Source organism: Mauremys reevesii, linkage group 25 (assembly GCF_016161935.1).
Source record: "Mauremys reevesii isolate NIE-2019 linkage group 25, ASM1616193v1, whole genome shotgun sequence".
NCBI classification, from domain to species: Eukaryota; Metazoa; Chordata; order Testudines; family Geoemydidae; genus Mauremys; species Mauremys reevesii.
Genome location: NC_052647.1, coordinates 18,297,062 through 18,309,992, shown reverse-complemented (window position 1 = coordinate 18,309,992; position 12,931 = coordinate 18,297,062). Strand labels below are relative to the sequence as shown.

At 52.7% G+C, this 12,931-nt stretch overlaps 1 protein-coding gene across 2 annotated transcripts in view; it reads right to left on the bottom strand.

Annotated features, from left to right (window-relative positions):
* Nucleotides 1-1,038: 1,038 nt before the first annotated feature.
* Nucleotides 1,039-12,931, bottom strand: part of FAIM2 (Fas apoptotic inhibitory molecule 2) — a 37,936-nt gene continuing 26,043 nt past the window's right edge. For both annotated transcript variants that reach the window (XM_039514929.1, XM_039514930.1), the window contains 2 exons: nucleotides 8,611-8,664; nucleotides 1,039-6,271 (listed from right to left, as the gene is read on the bottom strand). In XM_039514929.1, coding sequence (XP_039370863.1) covers nucleotides 6,122-6,271; nucleotides 8,611-8,664 — 204 coding nt within the window. In that variant the 3' untranslated portion in view covers nucleotides 1,039-6,121. The remainder of the gene's footprint in view (nucleotides 6,272-8,610; nucleotides 8,665-12,931) is intronic.

Below are 12,931 nucleotides of genomic sequence, written 5' to 3'. Positions count from 1 at the left end.
TGATGTTACACTTCTGTGCCTTTTCTCCTTCAGTTTCAGCTGGATTCCATATTGTTCTCGGTTTCTATCTCTCCTTGCTGTGCTATTTAGGCGGCTGCGACCTTTCACCACCCCCAGGCAGCTGCATTTCAGAGGCTGGGAAAAGTGATTTGGGGGCTTGGATCCTCTGAGATGAAAAGTGCTATGTGCATTTAAGGAATTCTTTTCCATTCGCCAGTGGAACTCATCGGCCTAAGCCAGTGGCTCTCAAACTTTCCAGACTCCCGTACCCCTGATTTGTCTTGCATGCCCCCAAGTTTCACCTCACTGAAAAACGACTTGCCTACAAAATCAGACAACAAAATACAAACGTGTCACATCGCACTAGTACTGAACAATTGCTGACTTTCTCATTTTTACCACATAATTAGAAAATAGTCCAATATTTATATTCCAGGCAGAACTGGGCTAGAAGAGGTGGGACAGGGCAGGGCAGGAAGAGGCAGGGAGGGTGGGGGCTTGGGAAAAGGGGTGGGGCCTGGGGTTGAGCGGGGGGTTGAATACCCCCCCGCCCCCCCGGGGCCGGAGGAAACCGGTGCCTATGCTTCAGGGGGAGAAAATATCAGCTGCTAAAGAGCTCTTTAGTCTAGCAGAGAAAGGCAGGACAGGAACCAATGGCTGGAAGTTAAAGCCAAAGACATTCAAATGAGAAAGAAGGCGCGCTTTGTTTTAACGCTGAGGGTGATTATCGGGCAAAAGCCACTAACCGTCGTGGTGGATTCTCCAGCTCTTGAAGTTTTCCAATCAAGCCTGGATGCCTTTCCGGGAAGAGATGCTTTAGTCCAACACAAATTACTCAGCTCAATCCCGCAATAAGTAGACGAAATCATCTGGCCTGTTTTATACAGGAGGTCAGACTAGATGATCCCTTATGGCCTTAGAATCTATGATCTAAAGGTTCTTTCTGGCCTTTAAAAAAAAAAATCTAATCTACAAAGCCTGCTGTGTGTTATTCTGCCTCCACCCTAGGCTCCGTCAAAAAGAAAAACAAGGATCCTCCCAGTTTTGCAACAATTTATTAGCAATGTCCAGAGAAAATACAAAATTTTATTTACAAGGAAATCAAAGGAATGGAAGGAGGGAGGAGTGCGCTGGTCACAGGGGGAGCTGGGATTCCGAGGATAGAGCACAAGGACATAGCAAGGGGAGCTGTGCGGATGGAGACAAACAATCCCGCCTCACCCGAGCCCACCTAGGGAAAACCCAGCCCTCGCCCTCTGAGGGGTCCCCCTGAGGGCCCCTCTCCTGCATCACTGAAACCAACAGAGGCTTCGTCTCGCTCAGTGCTAACGCCTCCCTCATCCCTGTTGTATCCGAGCACCGGGGACTTTTGCTGCTGGCTTCAACGGGGAACAGGATCGGGCCCTTGCTTGGAGAACTGGATCGGCTGCAACCCACAAAGGAGGCTAAGAAGCAGCAGCAGCGACCGAACAGACAGGACATGCAAGGATGGGAGCCCCTGCAATTCCACCAAGGAACACAAAGGGGCAGCAAGCTAGTTTGGTTTCATTGTTTTCCCCTGGAGAGAGACTAGCAGGTGCCATGCAGGTGTTTTCCACTGGAAAACAGGGGGACCCGGAGCAGAAGCTGCAGCTCAGGCCTCGGTAGTGAAAGGCGAATCACTCCACGCTGCAGAAGAGATATGGCCAAGTGGGGATCCGGATCTGGACTTCTCCCAAAGTATACCTGGCATTCGGATCAAGCCGCTTGTAGGGAGAGGGGGCAAAGATTGGACCTGGAGCCAGATCCAAATTTCTCCCCAAATCCAGGAGGCATTTGGATTCCGATTCTACCCATTGTAGAGGCAGGAGGCAGCTGCAAAGTTTGGACCTGGAGCTGGACTTTTCCCTGAAGTATCCAGATCCGGGTCCTTCTCGGGCTGGAAGACTGCAACTCAGGAGGCTGCTAAAGCCTTAAAAATCAGCCCTGGCGTAGGTGCAGAGGGAAGCATTTGCCCTGCTCTGCAGTAGCTCTCTGGGGGTAGATAACGAGGGAAACTGTGATTTCAGTTTATGCTAAGATCCTTGCAGTGAGGGTTTGACTAGGGAATGGGTGAGGGGGGTATCCAGACAATTTCTCCCCTGCAATTGCATCTGTCCCCTGTTTCCAAGTGCTCAATAATTTTCTTGGTCAGGGCACTTATTTCCCTTCCTCCACCCTCCTCTCTGTATTGTTTTAAGGGTTGCAGTATCCTGTGCAAGATATTGCACTGACCCAGCTAATATATATGTGCACCACCTCACTCTACAAGATAGAAACAGAATTCAACTGTGTATCATAGGTCCTATACTGCCAGCAGCTAATGGAGATTCTCCTTTAGCCCAGGAGGTTGGGCTTTTGGACTAGAAAGATCCATGTTCTATCCCTACTGTCGCCGTGAAGTTCTAAATGGCCACTGTGTGCAGTGCAGCAACATCTAGGAAGAGCCAATGTGATCATGGATTTGCAACAATATATAACAGCCTATTTGCTTTGTTTGCAAGCCATAGGAATTTCATAAATAAATGAATCCGTGGATTAGGGGTTGTCTTTTGTAAGAACTCATTCTTGAGGAGACAGGCAGGGCAAATATGTTGAGAAGCAAATTGTGCCAGGACTGGTATGTACCCAACTGTCTCCTTTCACCTCGTAGCATTCAGGCCTGCTTCTCTGCTAAACCAGCACCACGTGTCACCATTTACACCTGTGTTTCGTGCCCACTTTGCACTGATGTAAATGAAGACTCATGACGCAGGGCCACGGTGAACTGGGTCCCGGCTTGGAAAGCTTCTGCAGCCAGCACTTGATCTCTTCTGCTGTTTTGATCTCCCCAGGGAAGCAAGGGAATCAAGCCAGCAGAGGTATGCCTACCCGAGCTGCAACCACACCTCCAACTGACATAGAATCATAGAACTGGAAAGGACCTCGAGAGATCATCTGATCCAGCCCCCTGCACTCAAGGCATGGCTACACTTGCAGATGCAGAGTACACTAGATATGTCGCCATACAACCCAGAGGGGCCAAAGCCTGTTTTCTGCCACCACTGGTGTAAATCCAGAACGACACCATCAACTCTCCCCCATTCCCGCTGCGAAGTTCAGAGGGGCTGTCCTTTGCAGCATCGCCAAGTCCCTCTCGATGGGGCCTTCCACAGACGCCCATCCCCCTGGTCTCTGAGTGCCCACGCCGTGTCCCGGATGCATACAAAAGTGATGCAGTTGGATCAGGAAGGGAAAGGGGGTGTGGGAAGAGCAGGATTATCTCTGAACACGGGAGATCAGCAGCGGCGCGGGAAAGGAGCCCGAGATTTACTTCCTACAACCCTGGGCACAGTAACTTTCCTCTGCTTTGCTCAGCGTGGGGCCGAGGCACGTGCGGAAGGCGTGTGCGCGCCTGGGAAGCCGGAGAGCAGCGGAGAAAGAATGTACAGTATGGAGAGCTTGGCACGGGTTCCCCCTCCAGCGGGTTGGAATGGCTAGAAGCAACCCGCTGACGCACATGCCCTGGTCTTCCCAGGGAGATTTCAGATAAAGGGCCCTATCAGGGGGAAGGATCGCCTTTTAAATAAGAGTTAAATGCCTCTTATCTTATCTCAGCCTGGGGCCCTGCAGTTAATTAGCCGGTTGATTTCCAAATGGGGGATATTAACAGGGCGAAGATGGAAAGATACTGGTGCACTCGGAGGCATCCACAAAGCTGGCTCCGCTTGGAGGGCAGGGGAGCTGAAAATGAGGGCTTGAATAGTTGAATAGCAAAGGGGCTGCTTTCACTACCTGGCCTTTCATAGCCTGAGCGCAGGGTAGTTCTGCGGGAGAGAGCCCCGCCTGGGCGGTTCGTGGGTGCTCCTCAGCAATCCATCCGGATAGTGGGCATTTCTCGGGCTGCCACTCTGTGTCAGCGGCAGGGGCATTCCCCCTTTTCTCCTCACACACCCAGGCTTGAGTCCAAACTTACCCTTTTTCCTAGGGCCCCCTTTACTGTTAAGTTCAATAGCAATAAATAGAAACTCGTCACCGGAGCTTGCGCCTGAATTTTGCTGTTTCTGCGACTGCTCCCGGAAGGACCGCCTCTGTCCCTGACCCTAGTGCTTTCTCTGTCTCAGGGAGACACTTGAAAATCCCTTTTATATCCTGGGTTGGTGCTCATAGGATCCACCTGATCTGGCTGCCAGGATGAGTCAGCAAGACAGCTCTTTTTTGTCCTCAGGGTCCTACAACCTGGCACAGGGCACTAAGACCTGGCACTCTATTCCAAGGGGTTTCTCGGAATGCCACCTGGGTAGCCCTCACTAAATGATGTGGGTATTTCTTGGGTACTCCTGGGTGTAGTCCCCAGTTTCCTTCTTCAAAACTGCATTGGGTTCCCCTGAAGGTGCAACAATGGGGCAGGATAACCCTAGATCAGCTCCTCTGCCACGTTATTCATGTTGGTAGAATGGACTTTTTAAAATGGGGATGTCGGTATTTTGTCCAACTGCAGCACAGCTCCTCCTCCGTTTGGTTCTGTCCCTGCTAATCTGATCAGACTCTGCCTCCTTGGCGGCAGGCCGCAGGTCAGCTATTTTTTCTTGAGTACTAAGTGCCTTCCGTGGAGAGGTGATGAAACATCTGCTCACCAGCAAAGGGTAGTGCGAGAAACACCTGGTTCTTCGTGCCAGCTGACAGGTAGCAGGCCTGGCAATTGCATGGAGATCCACCTTTAGGGTGCCTGCAGCTGGCACCCTGTTCTTGGGTGACTCACGTGATGTCAGTGTTTACAAGTTCCGTAGTTTCAGCATCTCAGAAGTCGCCTCAAGAGGAGGAGCCTTCTGCTGCATTGCTGCGATGGAGGAGGGCGGCGTCAGGGAAGCTTGTTCAACAGCATTAATGCCACCCAACCCTGCTGGTGGATGTGACGCTCTCCAGTGGTTAGAAAGATCTCTCCAGCGCCCGCTGTCCAATCTGCAGCTGGGGAGCATGCATAGGGGGCATCCGGGCAGTACCACCGGGGTGTGGTGCAGACACCTCTCTGCCCTTCCAAGCTGGGCATGCTCACCAAGCAATACAACTGCATTTGTGATGGTGGTGACCCCGGACGCACTGCACGATGGAGCATCTAGAGTTCGAAGCCATTACTGTAGGACACTAATGAGTCCATATGAGCCCCTAGGGTCTTTGTCCAATCTCACCATCTTCCCCCTGGACACAGGGATCCTGGCTTTGCATAGGCTGGTGCTTCTCAATCTTCTCCATCCTGGGACTCATCTAGTTGGGACCTACCCTCCCTCCACATTTAGTGATATGGAAAGGGCAGGCTGGTATCATGACCCCTTGACACCTGTTTGCAATCCTGCCTGGGGCCCATACCTTAGACAGCTCCAGTCTACTCATCCCCTGAGGCAGCTGGCTGGGTAGGTGAGTCCCACATCAGTGATCAGCCTGGCCTGGGAGGCATTATGGGAGGAAAGGGTGCTCTCAGTTTTGTGGTCTGGTAGAAAGGAGACACAGGAAGGCCTGGAGGGTGCTGGGGATGTCTCTTAGGGGGCTGCCCCTGATGGAGAGCCGCTCTTCTCGCACCAGGTCTGCTAGCGAGATTGCAAAGAGGCGCCATTCGCTTCCTTATCCACTTTCTCCACATCACTCATGATTTTATAGATCTCTATCATATCCCCCCTTAGTCTCCTCTTTTCCAAGCTGAAGAGTCCTAGCCTCTTTAATCTTTCCTCATATGGGACCCTCTCCAAACCCCTCAGTAGCACACACGGTAACGTACCTACATGCAATAATGTGCCGAAGCCAGATGGGGAACCCTAGTGACCTCTGCAAATGCGAGAGCCCAGCCTGCTGCCCCGCCGGCACTACCGACCCAGCTCTGGTTTGATTTCAGGGGGTGGGAGGGCGCCTAGCATTTCCACCCCAGTTTGCTTTCTGGGTCACAAAGGGTTAACAGCATATGTACAAGCTGCAGAAGGAACCAGGGGGGTTGCTCAGTAGATGGAATGGAGCTGGCAAAGGGACCAGAAAGGTTGGCTATATTTTCCCCCTCTTTTTTTTGTTTTGTTTTGTTTTGTTTTTTAACATTTTTCTGTTTCGCCGGGCGAGGACAGACGCTTTCTCACTGCGCTTACTCCCGGCTGGAGCCGAAGAGCTGGAGGAAGAAGGAGAAGATGTAGACGACGTCCAGGTAGATATTGAGGGCTCCGAAGATGTATTCCTCTGGGCTCAGTGAGTACCGGCGGTTCCCCATCAGCAGCTGCGTGTCGAATGCCAGGAACTGGGGGGAGAGAGAGGGGAAAACAGACCCGCAAAGAGGATCAGGCAATGCATCGCATGCTTGAACATCATAAGAATGGCCGTACTGGGTCAAACCAAAGGTCCGTCCAGCCCAGTATCCTGTCTACCGACAGTGGCCAATGCCAGGTGCCCCAGAGGGAGTGAACCTAACAGGTAATGATCAAGTGATCTCTCTCCTGCCATCCATCTCCATCCTCTGACAAACAGAGGCTAGGGACACCCTTCCTTACCCATCCTGGCTAATAGCCATTAATGGACTTAACCTCCATGAATTTATCCAGTTCTCTTTTAAACCCTGTTATAGTCCTAGCCTTCACGGCCTCCTCAGGCAAGGAGTTCCCCAGGTTGACTGAGATAACTCCACACCCAGACTGGTCTCGTGGTCAAGCAACTTATGCTGAAGTTACCTCCTTTCTTAATTTCATCCCATTCCTCCCAGTTATACCCCATCCCCAGCGATTCCTTGGCGATAACTACCTTCAGGGACCTGCATCGTCTCACCCCCATCTTGGCCGCTGCTTGGCCAAGGAATGCTCCTGATTCTTCCTTGCGAGTCCCTTCCCCCAGCCCCGGGATTGTTTCTGTTGTTCTTCTCTGCATTTCCTCCCACTTGAGCAAATACCTGTCTGGTAACGTGCTGTCCCGAACCCAGTGCAACATTCCAGGTGCGGTCACGCTACAGCTATAAAGAATTATACCCGTCCCCTCCCGGCGCGGTGACTGGGTGACTTTGCCAAACTGCGCAGAGAGGGGGGCCCGGTCTAGGAGATGGGGAATCAGGGGACCTGAACGGTACTGCTGGCTCTGCTGCTAACCTGTGTGACCGTGGGCTGGTCTCTGAGCCTCCAATTCCCGCTACCACCTTGAGTCTGTCTTGTCTATTAACCTCCACCGCGTCCCTGAGCCTTCCCTGGTTGCACTGTGCTCTTTGGGCAGCGTGTGTGAAGATGCAACGCCCAGCACCATGGGGTCTGGCTCTCCTAAGGACTTCTGGGACAGAAAATAATAATTGGCCATAGAGGCCCGGTCCATTGGCTTCAGCAGCTGAGGATCTGACTGTCTCCGTTTACGAGCCAGTTATATTCCATTTAACCCTGGGCACATTTTACAGGGCGGTCGTAAAACATCCGAGTTCTTCATAACTGACTTTATTAGCTATTAAACAAATTGCTCAACGGCTGTTGTTATTCCCAGCGGGCCCAGATGGCTCCGCCTCACCCCAAGGCGGCTGTCCTCCTGACCCCTCATTTGGGGTGGCCCCGCACGCTCCTTCGGCGGGTGCTTCCTGCTTTCCGAACGGCAAACGTGACTCCGCTAAAATCCGCTCTGGAGAAACACTTGCTGCATAAGCTGCCTGGAAGCGCCGTCATGTACAGGGCCCAGCGTTTGTTTTTGGTGTAATACAGCACGTATTTTTGACCCAAAAGTGTAGGGGCCTCGGGAGTGGGGGGCAGGGAATTCTGCATGGGACCCACAGCTCCGGCACCAACCCCCCGGGCTGCAATGGAGCACCCGCCTCCGCCTGCTATCGCCGTCCTAAATTCTGCACATGTCAATCCTAAATCCTGCCCCCACGTCACTCTCTGCTACTCTAGTCTCGGGCTGCCCGCACCCACAGCTCTGCCAGTGCCCCTCGTCCTGGGCCTCACCTTGGGGCAGGATGCGGGATTGCAGGGGGCCCTTCCCTCCAGCGCCCCCTTGTGGCTGCTTCCTTGGCCCCACAGTGGCCTGGCTCTGTCTGGGTCTCCCACGGCCTGGCCCCCCCGCCAGGACATTTAGAAGTTCGATCCCCTTTCTAGGTAACGAAGGCCCCGCTGTACCTCCCACTCCCAATCAATATCCAGACGAAGCTTTCTCCACGCTGAAGGTCTCTGCTCCCTGGAGCGCTGCAGAGTTTCCCCCTTGCTGCCTCCCCGCCCCGGTCCTGACCGCCTCACGCCCAGAGACACACACCGCTCTGCCAAAGCACCTCCGTCCGGACCTGCTCTCCCAGCTCTGCTGATGAACCTCACTCCCTCTGCTACTCCATACCGTGGCTGGCCTTAAACCAGGGCCATCAGCTGTGCCAGACGCGGCCCTGATGTTGTGATAAAGACACAGGCACACTAGGGACTAGGCCCAGATGATCCCATGGATTGCTATTCGTCATCCACCTTTGGACATGAAGGTCTCCTGAAGGGAAAGGTCTCCTGCAGTACAACTCCCCTCCCTCTCCTTCCCCATGCTCGTCTTGCCTTGCAAGGGACAGGCGATTTGCTACCTGATTGAACTCGGCCAAATAAATCAAACTCCCGTTCCTTGGGATTCGGCGCCGCTTACCATAGTAAAGACAATCGCACCCAGCACGGCATATATGGCATGGAGCCACGGCACCTACAGGAAATAGACACATACACCAGTCAGCTTTAGGGAGAAACCCAACCCGCAAGAAGGGAGGGCTTGACTCACACCATGGAGGACAGAGTCTAGGGAAAGCAGCATAGGCACAGAGACTGGCCCACAGTATTCCAGTAAGGCAGTAGCAGAGATGGGAGTAGAAGCGAGGTCTCCTGGTGCCTAAGCCAGCACATGATCCACCAGACCACACTGAGCATGGGAGCCAGCCACATAAGGATCACAATGACCCTTTAGAAGTGGCATGATCTCACACACACCTAGGCCTTACAGGTAGAAAAGGGACTGGGTGGATCAGGATTTTGGGTGCCCAATGTGAGTCACCCAGGGCTTGGGTGACCAGACAGCAAATGTGAAAAATCGGGATGGGGGTGGGGAGTAATAGGAGCCTATGTAAGAAAAAGGCCCAAAAATCGGGACTGTCCCTAAAAAATCGGGACATCTGGTTACCCTACAGGGCTTGCTTTCAGAGGCAGGATCTCTCTCCCACCACCCAGGCCTGGTAGGACTCGCTCTTCCCTCATCCATCCCCATCCCCCACTGCGCCGGCAGGAGCTCACTCTCCCCCTCTACCCTCCACCCCCAGGGCCGGAGGAGTTCTGTGCCCCTGATGATTATTGGGGGTGCCCCTGCTTGCCCCCCCCTTTCTGCACGCCCCTGGCTGCCACTGACGTCCGCTGGCACAGTGAATGCTCTGCCGTTCTGAATGGCAGACCCATGACATCTCACACCGAGACACCCCACATCAGACGCCCCTTTCGAAAACGCTGGCCTTAGTAGCTACGTGTCCTCAAGTCATGAGCGAAAGCACTTGGCCTCCAAGAAAGAACAGGTTCCATTCAGAGTCCAGTACTGACAGTTGCTTAAAGCAGCTGTGCTCGGAGATAATCATTCCCCTCTGTTCGACATTGGGGAGGCCTCATCTGCAGTACTGTGTCCAGTTTTGGGCCCCACACTACAGGAAGGATGTGGAGAAACTGGAAAGAGTCCAGCGGAGGGCAACACAAATGATTGGGGGGCTGGAGCACATGACTTACGAGGGGAGGCTGAGGGAACTGGGATTGTTTAGCCTGCAGAAGAGAAGAATGAGGGGGGATTTGATAGCTGTTTTCAGCTACCTGAAAGGGGGTTCCAAAGAGGATGGATCTAAACTGTTCTCAGTGGTGGCAGGTGACAGAACAAGGAGCGATGGTCTCAAGTTGCAGTGAGGGAGGTTTAGGTTGGATATTAGGAAAAACTTTTTCACTAGGAGGGTGGTGAAGCACTGGAATGGGTTCCCTCGGGAGATGGTGGAATCTCCATCCTTAGAGGTTTTTAAGGCCCGGCTTGACAAAGCCCTGGCTGGGATGATTTAGTTGGGGACTGGTCTGGCTTTGAGCAGGGGGTTGGACTAGGTGACCTCCTGAGGTCCCTTCCAACCCTGATATTCTATGTTTCCATGATTTCTTTGATTCTATGAATGCAGCCGTCTCCAGCCTAGAGGAACGTGCCCAACTGCCTGGAGAGCCCTGGAACAGCCAATGGGGCCCAGTCGGATACAGGTAAACAACTGCGGCCCCAAAGTGATTAATGGAGGCTGCCAGACTCCGGGCAATGTCCTCCTTTGTCAACATTTCCCAGTGTCCGTTGAGCGCTCAGGGATGAAGAATTGCAAAATAAAAGCTCCTGGGTGGAGAACAAGACGCCAAAGGCTGGGATAACAGCACCCCCCCCACACTCCCCTTTGCAATCAATCACCGTCATTAGCCACCTGTAGCAGGATGTCGGTCGGGAACAACAAACACCTTTGTTGGATCTGAACAGCGTCAGGCGCCAGATGCGTCCGCCAGAGCAGAAAGAGACAGAAAATGTGGCAAAGGGGTGATGGCAGGAGGGTGGTGAGGTAGGTGAGCGTGACAATAATCCCCCAAGAGCTGGCCACACACATGTGGCCCCTCGGATATTGCTGGTTTTATTTATACACATTGATCAGTAGCCAGCATGTTAGTGGCTAGAACAGTGGCTAGAACAGGGGCCATTCCTGAGTTCTATTCCCTGCTTTGGGAGGGGAATACAGGGCAAGGATCAGAGCCACTGATTGGGTCTCTGGACTCCTGGGGCAGTGGTTAGACCAGCTTACTGGCCATCAGGCCTCCTGGCTTTCATTCCCGGCTTTGAGAAGGGAAGGCGGTTAAAGCATGTAAGTGGGAGTAAGGAAAGGTGGGTTCTACACCCAGTTTTGAGAGGGCAGCACGGTGCAGTGGTTAAAGCAGCTAACAGGGCATGCGCTCCTGGGTTCTAGTCCAAGCTTTAAGGGCAGGGCGTGCTGGACTGGTTAGAGCAGTTGATTTTTGAGCCAGGGCTCCTGGTTTCACTTCCCAGCGCAGGGAGGGGAATGTGGTGCAGTCATTAGAGCAGGAGAATGGGAGGCAGGACCCCCTGGTACCTTTCCTTTCAGTGCCACCATCTTCAGCCAACGCAATCTCCCAGGAAGGAACAAAACCTTTTAATTCAGTTGGACCAGATCTCATTATCCATTACTCCAGTGTCAATCTAGGATCAGTGCCACTCCCGGGCAAGGCACAAAGGGCAGAGGTTTGGGCCGAATGAGGAGGGTTGTCTGGCATTAATCCAAAAGGGACACTAAACACATGAGCTGGGATTTCCAAAAATGTCCGTACCGCAATCGCAAGAGTGATGGCAACATATGCAGATGGACCCAAACTAACTCGAATCCAGCTAGCTCGGGGACCAGTGCAGCCACGGCTGCATGGGGTTCCGGGCAGTCTGGGACCGTGTGTCTGTACTCAGCTCACCCACCCTGCAGTCTGTGCTATCACAGCTTCACTGCAATTGGTTCGTGCACTAGCTAGATCAAAGCTAGCTCAGGTATGTCTATAGATGCTGCCATCACACCTCCCACGGCAGTGTAGGCACACCCTAAGGGAGTTAGGCACCTCAATCCCATTGGGCACCTAACTCTTTTAGGCTACTTTGAAAATCCCTGCCTTGATGCCCTTCAACGGGATTAGTTTTCGCTGTGGACCTCGGCACCTCTCAACATTGGACAGTCTGAAATGCTGCACCGGGGCCATTTCTAGTTAGTCCCCCATGTCCATCTTTGACGTCTGACACCCACACATAAGGGAACAGAACTTTATTCAGCTCAGAGGATTTTAGGGGTGTGGGGGGAGACCTGAAGCTCCAGATATTCCAGGCAGCCAGTCCCCAAAATCCCTAGGACATAATTTGGTTCAGTGCAAAGAAAGGAAAATTAACTAGATAGATGTGTATGGGACTAGATTAGAAAACTAGATGTGTAATAATAATCTAGCTCTTCTCAACTGTAGATCTCAAAGTCCTATTTTACAGATGGGGAAACTGAGGCACAGAGAGGTGAAGTGACTTGCCCAAGATCACCCAGCAGGCCAGTAGCAGGAATAGAACCCAGATCTCTTGAGGCTCAGTCTAGTATGCCCACCACTCGGGCACGCTGCTGCCCCCTGGATGGGGGTAGATACAATTAACCACATTTGCCCAGAGCACCTGGCTTGTCTATCACCTCCTTCGATTCCCAGCTTGTAGTCAACAAGCTACAGGCAATTTCCTGAGCTTATCTCTGCCAGCACTTTAACTTTTTCCAAATACAATCACTACGCCGATATTCCGCTCCTGGATTTAAAAGGTTTGGCTGTTTATTCAACTCTGCAGTAGCAAGGCGGGGGTGGGTTTTTTTTTCCCCCAAAGCAGTTCAAGTCGCTGCTACTCAGTGACACTGGTGTAAATCCAGAGTCACTCCATGAAGTTCAGGAGGAGTTTACTCAGATCCTGCGGGGAGGAGAAATGGGTGCTGCAGAACTGGCCATCAGGGAGTTATTAATTATTTTCATTGTTGTTACACGCATTGAAGTCACAGACCAGAAACCCCCCAGGCGCTGGACAACCGCAGAACAATAAAATAGGCCCTGCCCCACAGAGCTTCCAATCTTACACCCAGTCGGTTTGAACCAATCGGCCACACCAATGGACAGTGGCTCTGAGCAATTCTTCCCCCAGCCCTTTTCGGAGTGGGAAGCTGAACTGTTTCACTCTCGGCTGCTCCCTGATAGGACGCCCCGAGCGACTCCCCAGTCTTCCTTGCCTCTGCTGCTTCTGACCCATGGGAGGTTTGGCGGCTCAGCGGTTTGCACTTCCTGGCTGCACGATTATTAACACGATTGATTGTGACGGCTCCCCCAATCTCCAAGCCTTTGCGTCCGCTTCCGCC